The sequence below is a fragment of the Anopheles moucheti genome, chromosome 2 (assembly GCF_943734755.1).
Source record: "Anopheles moucheti chromosome 2, idAnoMoucSN_F20_07, whole genome shotgun sequence".
Taxonomy (NCBI): Eukaryota; Metazoa; Arthropoda; class Insecta; order Diptera; family Culicidae; genus Anopheles; species Anopheles moucheti.
Genome location: NC_069140.1, coordinates 84,495,266 through 84,513,424, shown reverse-complemented (window position 1 = coordinate 84,513,424; position 18,159 = coordinate 84,495,266). Strand labels below are relative to the sequence as shown.

General features: G+C 48.2%; 5 protein-coding genes across 6 annotated transcripts; 2 read left to right on the top strand and 3 right to left on the bottom strand.

Annotated features, from left to right (window-relative positions):
• Window positions 1-729: 729 nt before the first annotated feature.
• On the top strand, window positions 730-7,766 carry LOC128303964 (phosphoserine phosphatase). Of its 2 annotated transcripts, none has more exons than XM_053041111.1 (4): window positions 730-869; window positions 6,391-6,783; window positions 6,864-7,327; window positions 7,435-7,766. In XM_053041111.1, the coding sequence occupies exons 1-4, from the start codon at window positions 811-813 to the stop codon at window positions 7,515-7,517; spliced, it is 999 nt and encodes a 332-aa protein (XP_052897071.1). In that variant the 5' UTR covers window positions 730-810; the 3' UTR covers window positions 7,518-7,766. The 2 variants fall into 2 exon arrangements, with proteins under 2 accessions (XP_052897071.1, XP_052897149.1); XM_053041189.1 differs by lacking the exon at window positions 730-869 and adding an exon at window positions 1,890-2,169.
• LOC128303874 (beclin 1-associated autophagy-related key regulator) lies at window positions 3,478-6,063 on the bottom strand. Its single transcript, XM_053040992.1, has 2 exons — window positions 4,318-6,063; window positions 3,478-4,250 (listed from the first exon to the last, which is right to left on the bottom strand). Exons 1-2 carry the CDS (start codon window positions 5,723-5,725, stop codon window positions 4,015-4,017), a joined length of 1,644 nt encoding a protein of 547 aa, XP_052896952.1. The 5' UTR covers window positions 5,726-6,063; the 3' UTR covers window positions 3,478-4,014.
• Window positions 7,767-7,957: 191 nt separating the features above from the next.
• Window positions 7,958-10,953, bottom strand: LOC128310205 (ubiquitin carboxyl-terminal hydrolase 5). The gene is made up of 3 exons (XM_053046788.1): window positions 9,704-10,953; window positions 8,429-9,633; window positions 7,958-8,353 (listed from the first exon to the last, which is right to left on the bottom strand). Exons 1-3 carry the CDS (start codon window positions 10,831-10,833, stop codon window positions 8,181-8,183), a joined length of 2,508 nt encoding a protein of 835 aa, XP_052902748.1. The 5' UTR covers window positions 10,834-10,953; the 3' UTR covers window positions 7,958-8,180.
• Window positions 10,954-11,323: 370 nt separating this feature from the next.
• LOC128310786 (ATP-binding cassette sub-family F member 1) lies at window positions 11,324-14,420 on the top strand. Its single transcript, XM_053047504.1, has 2 exons — window positions 11,324-13,525; window positions 13,658-14,420. The coding sequence occupies exons 1-2, from the start codon at window positions 11,470-11,472 to the stop codon at window positions 14,329-14,331; spliced, it is 2,730 nt and encodes a 909-aa protein (XP_052903464.1). The 5' UTR covers window positions 11,324-11,469; the 3' UTR covers window positions 14,332-14,420.
• Window positions 14,264-15,151, bottom strand: LOC128310787 (U11/U12 small nuclear ribonucleoprotein 35 kDa protein-like). The gene is made up of 2 exons (XM_053047505.1): window positions 14,930-15,151; window positions 14,264-14,853 (listed from the first exon to the last, which is right to left on the bottom strand). The coding sequence occupies exons 1-2, from the start codon at window positions 15,149-15,151 to the stop codon at window positions 14,440-14,442; spliced, it is 636 nt and encodes a 211-aa protein (XP_052903465.1). The 3' UTR covers window positions 14,264-14,439.
• Window positions 15,152-18,159: the final 3,008 nt, after the last annotated feature.

The window sequence follows — 18,159 nt, the reverse complement described above, 5'->3', positions numbered from 1 at the left end:
TTTATCTCGTCACCGGTTTCCCTTGGCGAACATTAGCGTCCTCGGCAACACCGAGCTACCGGCATATTTCTCCTTCGTGTCTCTTGTAACTGGATCGCTATTACGCGCAGTTGCTCTTTAGAAAAGGCAAACAAGTTTCCGAGGGCTCGCCAAAACAGGTTGTTGAAGTACACGCCTGGAAATTATAATAAACGCTGTTACTTTTTTATCATTTTAAGCCATGGTCCGTATAAATGTACTATTTTATACTCACACATCTGGTTAAGCTGATAGATACACCTGATGGAATACTATTTTCTGGTACTGTTCCAGATAAAGTGTTGTTAAACTTTTACCACAGCATTACTTATCCATAGAGTGTTTACATTTATTTCCGGAGCTGTTTATCATCCTCAACTCTGTCTCTGCGCCGTCCGGTGTTCGAGTTGATGAGAACTTATGGTTTCTCCACATCGGTCTGTCCACTGTTGTCGAGACGGCTATTTCAGGCAAAACGCATGATACTCATCAGCCTACTGCAGTTTCGCGGATAGCGCACAAACGCAACATGGCGATAAAGCGCGAGAATGTGACACATCCAGTAGGCGCATTGTGTTGACAGAAAACAGCTGATCGGGCCTCAGTTTCGCACAGATCGTGCAAGTATGCGCGCGGCTTTATCAATACGCAACTCGATCGCAAATAGATTAGTTCATAATCGGCTAGTTGTCGAACGTAATCGAATGGGTGTGATTGGCGAGTTGTAGGTGAAGTGATTTAAGTTGAAAAGTGCTTGAATTTGTGCTGTTTATTATCTTCAAACGGTCTCTAATGCTTCCCAACATTAGAGGGATTTTCTACCGTCATCAACAACCATTGGCCACTGTGAGGTAAGTTTTTTGCAAGGGTTTTCAGCACACGCGGTCGACTGCTTGTGGGCGAATGTGTTGCATTGAAAGGGGATAACGCAAACACAAACCCACTTGACGCTATAGAGCAATATAAGGCGTCGATTAAATCATGCGGCTTTTTCTGCCTCCGGCGAAAGCCTAATCACTGGGCCAGAGGTAGGCGTCAGGAAGAAGAAAAAAACATGCATTGCAGCTTGTCTGTCAGAAAGGCTGATCATCATCACCGCATCGTTATCATGTTGGAAGTACGGGGCGGAATCTCCCGCCCAGCGAGAGGCGCGTGAAGTGCATCGCGATGCAGTTGTTTTCGTCTCGAATGTCAAGTGGATCGTATGTCGACCTCTTGTGCTACTTGATCCTCCAAGTGATTCGCTACCCCTAGCAACAGTGCCTGTGGTGCCTGATCACAAAGGTGTTTGTTTACAGGCCAAGCAGGATCATTAATTGGTAGGCGTGTTCCACCGTTGATGTACCAAATTATCCGCAATTCATTAAGGCACATCGATACCGCGTAGAACCGGTCGAAAGTCAGGCGTTGTTTCCCCAGCTGATCGCCGATGCAACCTCGTGGCAACTTCGTCATTGCCCGCTTCTTTTTCGCGATCTGTTTTGCTGTAGAGCCGGTTCCTTCCATAACGGAGCTTGTTTACCGGACCGACCATCGAACGACTCAACAAGCCGGCATCCACCACTCAAGATCCCGGGCGTGCTTATCGCGTAGAACTTCAGGCCTTCGGGCATGTGGAGGGGGATGGCAGAAACGGAGAAGAGGAAAAACACGTCACGGAATGCTTGAAACTTAGGGCAAACGAGGTCGGGAGGGTCTTTGTTGTGCAGGCGTGTGGAGGCACTGGAAGAGGGGGTAGTGGTATGCCTGGGACCGGGACAGATCGGGACTGGTTTAAAGTGAATCTGTGCACCCCGGTCGGTGTCAGTTGTTTGTGAGAGATCGAACTACAAACGCGCGCGCTTCTAAACACGTTGTAACTTAAATTTGGAAATCCTTTCCAAACTGTGGTAAAAGAACTTTCCTGGTTAACCGGTAGAACATTGAAGACAAACCCCTTGGTCAGGTTCAAGAACATAAAAGCCCTCGAGTGGTATTTGAAGTAAGCGACTTCAAACCCGCCCACGTGAGAAAAGCTTCCGCACAAGGAACTGCCTTTGTGTGCAGCTGTTAGTGAACGAAAGGAATATTAAAGTAGCTGACAAAGCTGAGATCCCTGCTAAAGCAAGGAAACTACTGTAGTACCGCAACCTTCGGCAGTAAAATGAATCGGTGAGCAAATTAGCATAAACTTTCCAAGGAGACCCGGAGTGGTGTGGACATTGACGCAAATAGAAGAACCCTCAGCAAGTGCATACTCGTCCGAGATATTTGCGCCACTGCAAAATCAGTGCATGGAACGGCATTTAGGTCATAGGAGTGTGGACATGTGCGGGCAAACTACTTGAGACATAGGGTTTGTTTGTCCGACAGCGATGGACGATCGACAGGTTCGACACACGCTGGAGGACGTGTTTTGATGGTGTGCTTCTATCAGCTGATTCGACGATTGTGGTGTGTGAGAAGGGCACAACAGCATCAAACTAAGCTCGACTGCCATGTTGTCGATGATAAGGGCAGCTGCGAGACAAACAAAACTGTTTGATAGATGAGCGGAACCTGCAAGGGTAGAGACCTTGGGATATACGAGTGATTTGTGAGATGTTTACTTGCCGAAATAGCAATTCCAGTGAGCTTTGTTATTGCCACCAATTCTTGCAATCACAGTATACAATAACAACCTATAGAAATAGTAAAAGTACGCCCTAACTGGTAGACAAACAACTGCTATATTCCCGACAGAAGCCTTGAGAGATGTTGACTCAGACAGAGCGGTTTGTCCATCACCGAACCACGTGCAGCAGCATCATGTTACATCAGAAATCGTTGTTTTTCTGCCATGCTTCCGAGTCTGGGTGGTTTCCGCCTTCCTCAACAAAACCCTTATCGTACAGGTCGGGAAAATGCCCTCCCGCAAAGGGTGAACCCACACACGCCCGGCCTGTTGCTACGCGTGATCATGTGGTTGAGGTACTTATCAACCATTGCAACCAGTTTTCGGGATTCCTGGCTCACGATGTGTTAATCTAGCACCATCTGGTGGGTGCATGGTGTGCCATTGAGTCATCTTATTCCTGGCTCATTGTGGATTGAGCAGACATAAGTTTACGAGGCCGTCCAATATCATTCTCTTGAAGTGATAAGACTATTCAGCCTTGTCTAATGTGTTGGTGCGTAATGAGGTTATTGAACAGCTGGAAGATTTTTTTTTATTTCTTCTAATGTTCTTGCTTTTCCGGAAGGCAGATAAGGAAGACTTCATATACGAGAACTCCAACTTTGTCACAGTTCCATTCCGAGATTTTTCCTTGGGAGACTGACTCCATATCCAAGGCGAAGTTATAGACGACATCAAATGTTCGATCGTCTGTCGCAGAACACATGATCGGATAGCTGGCATCAGTAAAAAAAGGGAGCTTGCAAACCGTGGTTTTCTTTGTTATTCTGTAGTTAATCACAGCTAAAATGTAAATTATTTTATTTCCATTCTGAACCTAACTTACGAATTAGTGAACCGTTGTTTAATAATTTCGCATATAAAATAACTTCTATAAAATGAGTTTACGATACAGACTCGTTTCATCCCTTTTCCATTTTCTTGATCGTTGCAACAATCCACAACCGAAAAACAACCGTGTAATGTAAAGAAAGCTTCTACAAGCGTTTTCCTACTGTTTCTCGGTATTCCATTCTAAATTGGTTGTTTTCTTCCTGTTTTGTACCATCATTATAGTGTTACGACTTTTCCCTTCTTTCTGTGGAAGCGTTTACTGTTATGTGTATGCTATTTCCTATACAAAATGGCGACAAACGGGTGTGGAAGGGCCTGTACAAAAGTTTGGTTTGTGCTATCACATGTATTTGTTTAAACAGAAAAAAAAACATCGAAATGTTTTCGTTTCTAGAGTTTTGCCTTATAAAACCGGTGGCTGTGTTGTGCAAAAAAGGAATGAGCATAATAGCAAATCTCTCCGTTGAGTTGTCTAGCGGCAATGGTCATGCTGCGCATAAAGATTCTTACTTCCCCGTCCATCCTTTCCAGAATGAGCTGACCGAGGCGATGGCACTGGTCATGAGACTGGTTGCGGCGGCACCGGTTGGTTGCTGTAGATGATGGTAGTGCAATCCGGTGTGGCCAACCGTTTGACGTCTTTGATCCAGTGCATGTGCCATCGGCTGGTACGGTTGTTCGGCCGTTACCGGTGAAAGATTGCTTGGAACCGCTTCCCATTCCTGGTGAAGGTTTGTTTCGTCTAAAAAGAAGAACACCTTTTCATGAAAGAGTTTTTAAAATGATTGATTTTCGGTAAATAACCTTACCTTCCGAGTCGGAATCTTCGCCAATGTGCTGCATTAGCAGCTGTTCCATCGAATCGGACAGACAGCTGTTTCGATCGGTTGGTCCACAATGCCCAAGAACGGATGATTTTAGCAGACAGAGTACATTCTCGAGCGTGTGCGTCGGGTTCATGTCGTTTAGCCGACAGCCTTGCGTGTGGCACAGGAACACAATGTCTGCATTCAACCGTGCCACCTTCCGGGCAAACTGTGCCTCCGAGAGGGTTGTCGTACAGAAGTCAGCGTACGACACCCGGTACGGTAACCGAACGTCCAGATAGTAGCCAAACAGCGCCACAAGCTGGCTGGTGTACGTTAAGGCCGCTGCGATGGTGTGTGCTGGATTGTGACTTCCTACCCTAGCACCACCCGCACCAGGTGAGGAAGATACTTCCATAGCTGAAGTGGCCGTTGAGGTGGCACCAATCACCGCACCACCATCACCCGTGGCCCAATCGTTGTAGGCCGAATAATTACCCGTGCCGGGAAGGGCCGGTGCAATTATTACGTGCTGTACCTCCCCGAAACTATCCTGCAGTACCCACTGGCCCCGGACGTACGCCGTGCGGGTAGCTTCGGAAATTTCATTTATCGTACTACGGGTATTGCTTAGTCCCGTACCACCTGTCGAGCTTCCGCTCGCGGTGCTCGCCGTACTGCTGCTTCCCGCCAAGCTACTTCGGCTCACGATCGTTTGCGTGATCGGGAAGATGATCCGTACGAGCTGCTGCACCTGATCGCGCTTCAGCTGACGCAAACGCTCCTGCACGGCCGTCAGCTTTGCCTTGCGGTGTTCACTTTCCTCCATCTTGCCGGCCACAAATTCGCTGAGCGTCTTCACCTTATCGTCGTACCGAGGCAACGTGATGCGCAGCTTGCGAATCGCGTCACCTAGATGACGTTGTTTCAGCCGCAACTCCTCGATGGCGATGCGCTTCAGCTCGATCGTTTTCCGTATGATGTTCGCTTTGTCCGACCGCTGCTTAATCTCACCCGCCAAACGTCCCGCCTGGTGCACCTTTTCCAGCATCGTGGTGCCTTTGCTTTCGAGCGTAGCGTTGGCCGTCCGCAGGTTTCTCAAGCGCTGCTGTTTTTCACCGAACCGTTCCGGCAGCTGACAGTAAACGTCGTTCACGGTGTGCAGGAAGTCCCCGTGACGTATGCACGATTTGCAGTGAAAGTGACGGCGGTGGGCACCGCACAAAGGGCATCGTCGCGTACTTTCGCCACCGATGCCACCGATCTGGAAGCTGGACGTCGAAAGCAGATCGCCGTCATGCATAGCGTCCACAGCTTCCTCGTCCGCATCGCCATCGTGCGAGTAGGTTATGTGAAAGTTTTCCGGAGCACCCCCAGAATCGGACGTTAGGTTGCTGGTGCAAACTGCCATCAGCAGTGGTGGTGATGGCGTTGTAGTTGGATTGTGTATTGCGTCGTCTCTGCTCTGCTCAATGGTGGAGGAGCTCTAAACACGATTACGACCGATGATGGCAACTGCTTCTCTTACAGTCGAACTTTTCCCAGACTACCGTTTATAGTCCTCTCTTAGCGCAAACTACAATCGCCACCATTCGTGAATGAGTAATGTATGTCGTACCCGTAATCGCTGCACTATATTTCACAAACTGGCGAGAAACTGTCAGTCTTTGCACAACAGCGATTCACGAACGCAAACGATGCACGGACACACTGGACAATAATGGTGCGTTGCTGATGGCTGGTATTCAATAAACAACAGGAAGGGGGTATTTAATACCACCGTGAGACCGAGCAAATGTTTCATCAGCCAACAAAAACGAACGCTTTTCTTTGTTTACTACACTCCTCTCAGCTGATAGCCTTTGACAGCTGTCATTGGAGCACGCTCGCAGAGTATGGCATTGTTTGTTTGTTGAATTTTAAATCAACCGTTAAAGTTTAAAATTTTCAAGAGGAGTTAAATCTTTAATTGTTGAATACTTTTTTGAAAAAACAGACAGAATAATGATAATTGTTTATGACTTAGCTATGTCTCTTAAATAAAAAATATATGATATTTTTTTTTATTTTTTGCAGTGCACTTTTCGGAAGCTTGGTAGCCATCTCCGCCACGGATAGCAGCCGTGGTGTGAGCAGCCTTGCCGGTGCTGGAGAACCACTCGAGCCGGTCGTCGTCGTTGGAAGGCGCAACAGTTTGCCACCGGCACCGCCAATTTTCAAGCCTATCGTTCCGTCGAAGCTGAACGCTTTGGCGACGCGCAACGGTGGCCAGCTGCATCTTCATACACAGAACGGCAACGGCATGACAAACGATCGTCCTATTGAACTGTCGAAGCGAACCACCGAAGCGAGGGAGTCGCTGAAAATAGCCCAAATTGTGTGTTTCGACGTTGATTCGACTATCATCACCGAGGAAGGAATCGATGAGCTGGCACAGTTCTGCGGTAAAGGCAGTGAGGTGGCTGCACTGTAAGTAACTTACTCTATGCTTTTACTTTTGCGGCAATTTTATAATATTGCTTTGTTTTTGCAACGCTCGTTTGTTACAGCACGAAGGAAGCGATGGGAGGTAGCATGACGTTCCAGGAAGCGCTGAAACGCCGCCTGGACATTATTAAACCGTCTCAGCGACAGATCCGCGAGTTTCTCAAGACGCACCCATCGACCATTTCGGCCGGCGTAAAGGAGCTCATCGAGCAGCTGCGCAAGAACAATGCCGAGGTGTTTCTGATTAGCGGCGGTTTCGATTGCCTGATCGAACCGGTTGCGGACGCGTTGCAGATTCCGCTGTGCAATCTGTACGCGAACAGGCTGTTCTTTAACTACAATGGCAGCTACGCCGGGTTCGACACGGCTCAACCCACATCGCGATCGGGCGGCAAGGGTGAAGCCATCAAGATGATCCGCAGTGTGATGGCCGGTGGCGCTGGAGCGGGATCGGAAAAGGTGGTCGCAATGATCGGTGACGGTATAACTGATTTGGAGGCCTGTCCACCAGCGAACATGTTCATTGGTAAGTGTTTTGCCTTTTCCGGCCACAGCTGGTGCCAGAAAACGGAAACTAGCCCGAAATAATGGTTTTGATGAAATAACTTGCTAATTTTGTGGGGCTATCTACAGGCTATGGTGGTAACGCCGTCCGGGAAGAAGTGCAGAAACGTGCGACCTACTACGTGACCAACTTTGCCGATCTACTCTGGTGATCGTACAACGAGTGTCCTACTTTTTCGCTGGATTAATTCCCATCACAATTCATTCTTGTTTCACTAGCGTTAGAAATATTCGCTACTCGTCTTTGCTGTAAATAGTTAATTTGCTAGTGTTAAGAATTATTATAAATTATAAGCAGTGTTAAGCTGAGTTATTGTAGCACGTTTATCTATAGTTAGTATTGTTTGTTTGCTATCAACAATAATAATAACATTGTATAAAGGAACCTTAATACCGAGGCTTAATTAATTATGAGTGTTGCAAAGCGATTTCGAGCTCGAGAACAAGACGATCGTTGGGATATCAATAATCGGAAGAGTAGTAAATTAGTTGCAGTTTTCAGCTCCATTACCCATCCCGGTATACGACGAGAAATTGCAACTAGTACCTTTGATAAGAGATCTTATAACAAAAAAAAGGTATTATCTTTAGTTAATTCGATGACGTTTTATTATCAATTATAGATTAGTTCACAGTCCACAGCTTGGTTGGCCCTCAGTTTGGTGTGGGCGAACTCAGCGCAAGATGAAACAGAGAGAAAACTGAATAATGGACAAATAATGGTGCATACCTTTCGGTGTGTTCCCATCCACAAACACACTCCCATACGCACATTTCGTATCTGTCCCGGACGACTTCTCCACGGTCCGTATGTTTTACACCCGCTGGTAGAGATACAGGTAACCGAGCTCTTTGGGTGGATTCTGCGAGATCGCCACCTTGTCATCGTTAAAGATGACCCACTCCTTGCCCTTTAGGATGTGGCAAACGTAATGGCCGACCTGGGCCGATGTGCCCATGTGGGAAATGAATGCAACGAGTTTATATTCTGGCAAAAGAGATGGAAAAGCGTGTTATAAAATCATAACTAAGGGAATATAAAGTGCGTTCGAGTGATACTTACTGCCAGTTCCGTCACGGTATGAAGATCCCTGCTTGCTTCCAGCCGCTCCACTATCGGATCCTGCAGCGGCTGCCGCCGTGGCAACACTATCGGAAGTCGCATCATCTATCGCCATACTGTCCAGCTCGTCCGTATGCGAGAAGATCCAATCGACGGCCCGTTCCGTGTTGTTGCCCGTTTCCTTGAGCGCTTTCGTTGCTTGCCGGTCCGTGAATCCCATGCCCATCAGCATCTCGAGCCCAACCGGATCCGGTACGAACGCAGCACTACCTGCCCCACTACCAGCCGTACCGCTCTTACCACCCGTACCGGGCGGTACGAACGGGCTGGCAAAGTCCGAATCGGCAATGTGTTCCACCATCCATTGCGTGGCAGGTTCGATGCCGGTGTTCTTCGTGAAGAAGATGGCACGTTTGCAAGCCTCCGGCGGGAAGCCCATACCGAGCAGCTGATCCATCACTTCCGGATCCATCGGGGGCGGTGTTGGTTCACGGCCCGCAATGTCCGGTAGCTCTTCCTCGTTCGGTTGCTTACCGGTACCGCGCAGCGATTCCAGATCAAGCACCTCCGGGATGTCGATCGCCACGTCCAGCTTCAGCGAGGTCCAGTCTTCCTTCAGCGTAAACTTCTTCAAATGCAGCAAAAGGTAATCGGGCATCGAGGCAAGCTTGGTCGTCTTTTTGGCCGTTGTCTTCGCGTTGATAGCGGTGCTATAAAACTGTTCCACCATCTCTGGCTGAGCGAACGTATCAAGACAGGCGGCAAGCGTTATTTTCGGTCGCACCAGTGCGTCCGGATCGAGCCGACGGCCTTCGCGCTCGGCCGCAGCCCGTTCAGCCTCATACAGCTTAACCTCATCGAGGTTGGTTGCTTTTTGAAGTGGAATTTGCAGCGGAAGGCACCATTCATCCCGCCGGTTGTACATAACCTTACCGCTGGAGCAACATTCGACGCGATCCTCAATGCAGAAGCGCAACGCTTCGGTCGGATTTGCCTGGTGGCGGCTGTGCTTCTCCAGCGTGCTAACCATGTGCAAGAAGAATTCCTGAGCGTCCTGCTGTTGCTTTGTGGAGAAGTCTGGATGACCCTGACCGATGAGGGCTTTAAACATGGTTGGTGCGATTCCCCCGCTCGAATCCGCATCCAGAGTATCGTTCGAGATTGTACTGTAACGTCCACTGCACAATCCAGTGCCTAACTTTGCCCTAAGAGAAACAGAATAAAAGTAAGGTTAGTAATCCATACAACAGCTTCACAGTACGTTACGATTCTTACATCTGCAGATTGAAATCATTGGCCGGATCCGACGGAAACTTATCGTAAATCAACTTCGATTCCTCAACAAACCGTTGGACAAAGTCCGGAATGGTGAATAGAACCTGCATCACACTGTTCAGATAGCAAGTGTTGCCCAGATTCTTCATACCGGTGTACCCTGGACCGCTGATCGGTATAAGCTGGCTTCCGCTCTCGCACAGGATGTCCCATTCACCGATCCGCTGGTTGAGATCCAGTTCCAGCTCAATCATGGATTTTTCCGTCTTCTCCAGCTGGCCCACATTTATGCCCCAGTGAGCTAAATGCTTCACCAGGTTCGGATCCTCAACCATATCGTCCTCGCTGTAGCTGTAAACGTCACCCTTACCATCGGCCGTTATTGTACCAAGCTTAACCGCCAACGGGTAGTTTGTTTCCTTGTAGTGATTCACGGCGTGATCGTTTCCGCCTGAACCATCGAAGAATTTGCGCCCGCACATGATCGAACCGTCCGTCAGGTTGAGCCATAGATTGTTGGTGAGATCGCATTTCTCACACTTCCATCCGGTCGGTGGAATCTTCTTGCCATTGTCCAGCTGTAGCAGATCCGCGGCATGAGTCGATACCTGGCGGATTTCACCATCCCACGTGCCCGCAAGCTGTTCGCGTTCGCGCTTCACCGATGCCGCTTCCGCTTTCAGAACCGCGTCCACCGCATTCTGCACCTGTAACGGTAGGTCCTCGTTCGGGTAGTCCAACTGTACGGTCGTATCTTCGAACACAACCACCTGGAAGTGTTCCAGATATTCGTACTTCTTGCTCTCCGTACCGGTGTATCCACCCTCTACACCAATCGCCAGCCGGGTGATCTTTTTCTCTGGCCCTTCCGTACCGGTACCTAACCCACCGACCGCCGGTGGTTTGATTTCGATTTTTTCACGCCGCAGATGAAGAAACACTCGGTTCCCTGTACGGTCGGCATAGTCCCGAACATGTTGCACACCGAATCCCAGAAAGCTGGTCAAACTCACATACAAGCCGGTGGGATATTCCGGAGAATCAAACGTGTATACACATTCCTCCTTGTAGACGTTGTCGCTAGCGCACGGCACTTTAACCTGGTTCAGGTATTTGCGAAGCGTGTCCATGATACTGAATCGTTTCGTGGCAAGGTTTGCTTGCTGCAAAGGGCGAAGTTTTAGTAGTTATCGGAAAACACAGCCAATTTTGCCTCCAAAACAGCCGCTTGTTTTCTATGGTGTCGGTTTTTCTGCAGAATCACGAAAATAATAGAAGATTCATTCGCATCCACATTGACAGCGTTCCTTGACGGGAAGAGAGGGTTGCATCATGTACGAGTTGACGTAATTGCTGCCCGCCATCTTGCATCGTTATGGCTCGTTCAATTAACAATAAAATAATTATTTGAACGAAAACAACCAGAAACATCCATGGGAATAAATTAAAAATGAATTTATAGGTTACAATGCATTCAATAAATTCCCTCCCAAGCAAATTCCGAAGCAGAAAAATATATTATTCAAAAGAAATTGTCAGCTGTTGACAGCGCAGTTTTTCTGTTTTCTTGAAATGTCAGTTGAATCACACCAAACGAACAAAAAAAAAACAAGAAGAAAACAATCGCACGTTGCGTTTTCTTGCACCCAAACCGGATTGCACCATACAGTTTAGGGAAAAGTGATTTTGTTGCCAAAAACAGTTTCGTTTGGCCGTTTTAATCAGGACTTAGTGCCAGGACAGGTGTGTGTAGAAAAACGTACGAAATGCCACCGAAAAAGAAGGGCAATAAAAAGAATCAGGACTGGGACGATGACGATCAGTCCGAACAGTCGTCGATCGTGTCCGGAACGTCCGGGAAGTCGTCGAAAAAAAAGGGAGGTAAAGTTGACAACGTGGATTCTGAAGAGGAAAGTGGAGCACCAGCGGGTCGTGGTGCAAAGAAAGCTGCTCCGGCACCGGCTCCATCTGGCAAAAAGGGCAAGAAGGGCAAACGGAACGATGACGATTGGAGCGATGAAGAGGAACAGCCGAAAAAGGGAGCAGTTGGTAGAAAAGGGGCTGACTCGGATGAGGAACAGGTGAAAGTGCCAGTTCCTACCAAACAGGCTGGCAAGAAGGAAACGAAGAAACCGGCTGCGAAAGGGAAGGGCAAGGGCAAGAAGGATGACGATTGGTCGGATAAGGAGGAAAAAGAGATCGATATGCTGGCCGGTGGCGGTTCGGATGATGAGGAGGATGATGACGATGGGGAAGACATGATGGCCGCAATGGTTAGCAAAAAGTCGGCCAAAAAGAAACAACCAAAAAAGGCTGCCAAGAAGTCAGCGAAGGTTCAGGATTCGGAGGAAGAAAGTGAAGAGGACGAGGATTTGTCGGATGTGGAGCCTGATGTAAAGAAGGAACCACCCAAAGTGGAGAAACCAAAGGAAGAACCCAAAGTGGTTAAAGAACCGGAGCCAACACCACCACCGGCGGCCGAACCTGAAAAGAAAAAAGAAGCAAAGCCTACCAAACAGGAGCAGGTGAAAGTGCCAGAACCGGAGAAGGTAGCCAGTGAAGAGGAAGCGGACACGGAAGTGAATGAAATGGCCGACAAGGTTGCCGATGAGTTGAAGCTGGATGATGATGGCGATGATGACGATGGCACCGGCGAAAAGGAAAAGAAACTAACGCACAAGGAAAAGAAAAAGCTTAAAAAGCAGCAAGAGTTTGAGAAACAACAGGAAGCGATGCTGCGGAAGGGTGGCCAAGGACATTCGGATCTGGACAGCAATTTCACGATGTCGCAAGCACTCAAAACGGGCAACCAGAGCAAACACATGGAACATGCGGTGGACATTAAGATCGAAAACTTTACCATCTCCGCGAAGGGCAATGATTTGTTCGTGAACGCCAACTTGCTGATCGCGAACGGGCGCCATTATGGGTTGGTCGGTCCGAACGGACACGGTAAGACGACGCTATTGCGCCACATCGCCAATCGTGCCTTTGCGATTCCGCCCAACATTGATGTGCTGCTGTGCGAGCAGGAAGTGGTTGCGGATGAAACGTCCGCGGTGGACACGGTTCTGAAGGCGGATGTGAAACGGACCGCACTGTTGAAGGAATGCAAAGAGCTGGAAGAGTTGGTCGAGACGGGCAAGATCGAGCTGCAGGATAAGCTGCAGGAGGTTTACAATGAGTTGAAAGCGATCGGAGCAGATTCGGCGGAACCACGCGCCCGGCGTATCCTTGCCGGTTTAGGATTCTCTCGTGCGATGCAAAATCGACCTACGAATGCATTTTCCGGCGGATGGAGAATGCGTGTGTCCCTTGCAAGGGCACTTTTCATCGAACCTACGCTGCTGCTACTCGATGAACCGACAAATCATCTCGATCTGAACGCCGTCATCTGGTTGGACAATTATTTGCAGGGATGGAAAAAGACGCTGCTGATCGTATCTCACGACCAGTCCTTCCTCGACAATGTTTGTAACGAAATTATCCATCTGGATAACAAGAAGTTGTACTACTACAAGGGTAACTACACGATGTTCAAGAAGATGTACGTCCAAAAGCGCAAGGAGATGATCAAGGAGTACGAGAAGCAGGAACGGCGACTGAAGGACATGAAGGCACACGGACAGTCGAAGAAGGCGGCCGAGAAGAAGCAGAAGGAAAATTTGACCCGCAAGCAGGAGAAGGGACGAACAAAGAACCAGAAGCCGGGTGAGGAGGATGATGGACCGGTGGAGTTGCTGTCGAAGCCGAAGGAGTACATCGTGAAGTTTAGCTTCCCAGATCCACCACCGTTACAGCCACCGATTCTTGGTTTGCACAGTAAGTATTCTTGAACACGTCAAAGAACCCCTGATAGTTTCTTGTGTTAAAAGGAATTAATGCTAGTTCGTTTATTGATAATTTATTGTTTGATCTACTTCATACATTAATCCGTTCAATTTCTTCTTCCAGATTGCCATTTCAACTTCCCGAACCAGAAGCCACTGTTCGTGGGTGCGGATTTCGGTATTGATTTGAGCAGTCGTGTTGCCATCGTCGGTCCGAACGGTGTTGGTAAATCCACCTTCCTGAAGCTTCTGGTTGGTGAGCTCGAACCGGGGAAGGGTGAGGCGAAGCGCAATCATCGTCTTCGCATTGGACGCTTCGATCAGCATTCGGGCGAGCATCTGACGGCGGAGGAAACGCCGGCCGAGTACCTGCAGCGATTGTTTAATTTGCCGTACGAAAAGGCTCGCAAACAGCTCGGCACCTTCGGACTGGCAAGTCATGCGCACACGATCAAGATGAAGGATCTGTCCGGTGGTCAAAAGGCCCGTGTAGCGATGGCCGAACTGTGTCTGAATGCGCCCGACGTTCTGATTCTCGATGAACCGACCAACAACCTGGACATTGAGTCTATCGATGCACTGGCGGATGCGATCAACGAGTACAAGGGTGGCGTAATCATCGTGTCTCACGACGAGCGGTTAATCCGCGAGACCGACTGTACGCTGTTCGTGATCGAGGACCAAACGATCAACGAGGTGGACGGTGATTTCGACGATTACCGCAAGGAGGTGTTGGACAGCCTGGGCGAGGTTATAAACAATCCTAGTATATCGGCTAACGCTGCCGTCCTGCAGTGAGAACGTGTTTGCTAGAGGGTTGTCTGGCTGGTTATTTTATTGCTATTAAACTTACGTACGAAGTCATTATTTTCCGGCAACAACAAAAAAACCGCTTAGCAAACGTGCCTAGTCCCCATCACTGTCCCTGGTGGACCGTGGTGGACCTTCTTTCCGATGACGAACACGACGATTCCATTCGCACACGCTCGACACACCGCCACTGGATGGCTCAAGAATGGGCCTCCGGAACGGTTGCACCTTGCAGCCAAATCGTAGCTGCTGTGATTTCTTCCTGCCTCCGAAACCACCGCCAAGTCGGCGCGGTTTCCAACCCTCCAGCCGTCGTTCCCATTCCTCGTCGACGAGAATTTCCTTCCCGTCGATGCTTACACCGTGCATTCGGTCGATCGCTCGCAGCGCCTCATCGCGACTGCTGTACTCAATGAATGCGTACCCGCGAGGCAGCCCGGTAATGATATCGGTAACTAATCGAGTGTGAACAATTGTGCCAAAGGGTGTAAATTTAGCTCGTAACTGTTCCTGCAATTAGAGAAAAACTGATGAATGGAACCGTTTAAATTCCACACCGCACTCGAAAGAATGTGGCCGTCATTACCTCCGTGACTGAGTGTGCCAATCGACCGATGAAGATCGTGTGCATCGGATTGCCTTTCACCTTCCGATTCGGTCGATAGTTGGAATTGATGGCGCGTACCAGCGCTCGATCGTGGGGCACCTGGTCCGTTCCATCGATCGATCCGACCTGTACCGGGTCGTAAACATCACGCACATACTTTGACCAGCGCTTCGACTTGGTCGAATCTTCTGCAGATTGCATCGTTCGGTAAGTAGAACACAAAGCTGTTAAGCATTTCTTACGTAGACAAATCTTCCGTATTCGTAGTTTCCGATGTTGATAACTGTCATCCCTGTCGAGTTTTGTTTGTTAACATTTTTTTATAGCACATCGTTTGACGTTAACTTTGTGCGCCAAAACGGGTACTCACTTTTATATGAGTGCCTCGTGAGTGCCTTGCTTTCGCACAGTATTAGCGAAGCTGGTCGGAATTTTAGAAAACGGGCAACAATATTAAATATAAATTAAAGTCTTGATGTAACCGACCGGCATGGTTGGTTATTTCTTCATGGCCCGTTCGCAGTTGAGCATGTCGTGCTGGTAAGGTCAGGCCATCTCCGACAGATCAAGTTTCAATTTATCCAAACAACGAGCTCGCTGTGTTCCTCTACGTCTCGTGCCGAATGGGTCACTGACGAGCTACCTTCCTGGCAGGACATTAGTCCAGCAGGCTCATAACGTGCCCCAGCCATCGTATCCTTCCGATTTTTGCTTCCGTCATCAGTTTAGACGTCTTTCGCCCGTGTAGTCCAAGACTCAAGACCTTCGTGCACTGCTGGATAAATCAGAGTGTGATATATACTGCATTTCGTGTCCTGCTGGAGTCTTCTGGATCGTATCTGGATCGTACTTGATGTACGCCTCTACTACCTCAAGATCGTCGCGGTTATCTAATACTCCGCTTTTCAGGCTGGTCTTCGAACGGTCAGAGACTCCGGCAAGCAAGTACATTGCCTTCCTCATATTTATCTTCTATCCGATCTCAAGGATTCGTATTTTAGTAGGGTGTAAGCTTCGTAGAAGGGAGCAGATGTACATCAGAGTATGTCGATGCTATCTGCGAAGTCAAGGATTGAGAGAGAATGGATGTAAATCGTACCCTGGTTGTTAAAGCTTGGAAGGAATTTAAATTCTACTAAATGTAGTAAGCTAAGCAGAACGGCCAGGTGGTAGAGATAGAAGCGCCGATCTTTACACGACAGAAACCGGCCTAAAATATCATCCGGACTAAGCAGTAAGGACTAAACTTCTTGAGGTAGTAGTGCCAAGAAGAAAAGATGTACTAAGCATCCAATAAGCAGTGATGTGTCTCCATTTTTAATTTGACAATCGTAATGACTCATAGCTTTTACATTGTTGACTGAATTGATTATCTGTGCTAATGGTGTTGTCCCATGACGTCCAAAAAATGACTTACGCGATAGCACGTGCTCTGCTCGTGCGAATAGATAGCACTTGATCGATCTCCTTTGCAGCGATTGTTGTCGACCGATCGAGTCGAGTTATATGCAGATGCTGTGCAATATCTCATCCAGCGTTCATTGACGCGAAACGATGCATATTAACGAGGGCAGTATCGTTGACAACAGACGGGTACACGTGTAATCGGAAGGGTGGACAAGATTCCGCTCAAACAATCATTAGCCGAGCGCGCATATGTATATTTGCATATTGTAATAACAATGGTTTGGGGGAGGGAAGTATTATTCATCACACAGCCCTTTCTGTGGAGCAGACGGTTACGTGCCTGAAAATGCTGACGAATGCTATCTTGTTGATAAAGCAGGCACTCTGTCTCGGTACTCGGTATTTGCACAAGAAGTAATCCTCCCGAGCCTGCTCATAATGTCTCAGATCGGTAGAATCAATATGTATGTATGTAAAGTTCGTTACCGTAAAATGGTATCGTGTGGTACAATGAATGAAAAAGCCACCGCGCTCAAGCAGTTGTCTCATAAACACCTGATCAACAACATGCAGCTTTTTTCGTGGTGGCGTTGTACATAACTCCGTTTTACAGTGTCACGCACCCTTTTGCAAAAGCAAACAAGAACAATGTTGACTATATTTTGATGCAATCGAATCGATCGTTTGTTTCCGTTGGTACAGTTGGTACGACACTATCGGGTAGCATCTCAAGGGATGCTGCAGATGGGAACGGTTAAACAATGGCAGTTGTTGTAAAGTGCATAGTCGACGACGATCAATTAAAGACGATCGAAATAATATTTTGCTTTCATCAGATACTTTAGAATAGCTCTCAAAGAATCTTTAGAACATATAAAATACTCTAGAAAATAGCCAGGATCTCTTATGTCACACTGCTGTCAAATGTGGGCAATGTTGTTGAGTACCAATAAGAGGCAGGTCCTTGTATTGTACATTGTTTTCGATTTTAATCTGCATGAATTATTCTTATGATTTCTTCAACGTTTGCCCTAACCCAGACAGACTGACTCATCATCAATAATCACTTGAAGGTCGCTCAGTAGCTTGTTATCACTTTTTAGCATTGTCTCGCCTAAAGATCTTCAAAGATCAATCAGTGGATCACATTTGTTGCGTACGAAATTTGGCCTCACTTGCATCTCTACCCGATTGTTTCCAAAAATGGCGCAGTAACCGCGTCAAGGGAATGCGAAATACTGATCTCCACGGTCGGAAGCATGGACAAAACTGCGAGATCCAAGGCGCTCTCGATGCGCAACCTAATAACAGCAAGGTCATTCGTCCTCTGTTATCTGTCCCTGGGGTAACTTTTACGACGAAGGAGCAGATCTCTTCCGGCGTTATCTTTGGCAATGCAAACTGTTGCCAATAACGACGAGGACGACACCTATCAACACACCCCGATGGCTGATACACGGGATGACTCTGCTACAAATGGCTCTATCTGTGGTTGACCAGGTTTCCGCGGAGGCAGCTGGGAGGAACAGATAAAAGGTGCCCGATTATGATCATACACGCGGCCACGGTCCAACATGACCATTGTAACGGTAACGTATCGATCGAGTGGCATGTGTGGGAGCGCACAATCGGCTTCCGTGATTGACAACATACTAAATTGGCCATCTTCAGATGGAAGGCGCATGCGGGTGTGTGTTCAGACCACCGCGTCGGCTCGTGATGGAAAGCACGCCCATCACGTGAAGCACGCTGACATCGAGGCATCGACCGAGGGCCTCGACAGGCGTATGCCTTCCGATCTC

What these genes read in the sequence shown, in the direction of transcription:
- LOC128303964 (XM_053041111.1), top strand. Translation starts at nt 811, where the DNA reads ATGCTTCCCAACATTAGAGGGATTTTCTACCGTCATCAACAACCATTG. An exon ending in CAACCATTGGCCACTGTGAG is followed by an intron (nt 870 to 6,390) that starts GTAAGTTTTTTG and finishes TATTTTTTGCAG; the next exon opens with TGCACTTTTCGGAAGCTTGG. An exon ending in ACCAGCGAACATGTTCATTG is followed by an intron (nt 7,328 to 7,434) that starts GTAAGTGTTTTG and finishes GGCTATCTACAG; the next exon opens with GCTATGGTGGTAACGCCGTC.
- LOC128303874 (XM_053040992.1), bottom strand. Translation starts at nt 5,725, where the DNA reads ATGGCAGTTTGCACCAGCAACCTAACGTCCGATTCTGGGGGTGCTCCG. An exon ending in CGAAGATTCCGACTCGGAAG is followed by an intron (nt 4,251 to 4,317) that starts GTAAGGTTATTT and finishes TCTTCTTTTTAG; the next exon opens with ACGAAACAAACCTTCACCAG.
- LOC128310205 (XM_053046788.1), bottom strand. Translation starts at nt 10,833, where the DNA reads ATGGACACGCTTCGCAAATACCTGAACCAGGTTAAAGTGCCGTGCGCT. An exon ending in AATGATTTCAATCTGCAGAT is followed by an intron (nt 9,634 to 9,703) that starts GTAAGAATCGTA and finishes TGTTTCTCTTAG; the next exon opens with GGCAAAGTTAGGCACTGGAT. An exon ending in ATACCGTGACGGAACTGGCA is followed by an intron (nt 8,354 to 8,428) that starts GTAAGTATCACT and finishes CTCTTTTGCCAG; the next exon opens with AATATAAACTCGTTGCATTC.
- LOC128310786 (XM_053047504.1), top strand. Translation starts at nt 11,470, where the DNA reads ATGCCACCGAAAAAGAAGGGCAATAAAAAGAATCAGGACTGGGACGAT. An exon ending in ACCGATTCTTGGTTTGCACA is followed by an intron (nt 13,526 to 13,657) that starts GTAAGTATTCTT and finishes TTCTTCTTCCAG; the next exon opens with ATTGCCATTTCAACTTCCCG.
- LOC128310787 (XM_053047505.1), bottom strand. Translation starts at nt 15,151, where the DNA reads ATGCAATCTGCAGAAGATTCGACCAAGTCGAAGCGCTGGTCAAAGTAT. An exon ending in TGGCACACTCAGTCACGGAG is followed by an intron (nt 14,854 to 14,929) that starts GTAATGACGGCC and finishes CTCTAATTGCAG; the next exon opens with GAACAGTTACGAGCTAAATT.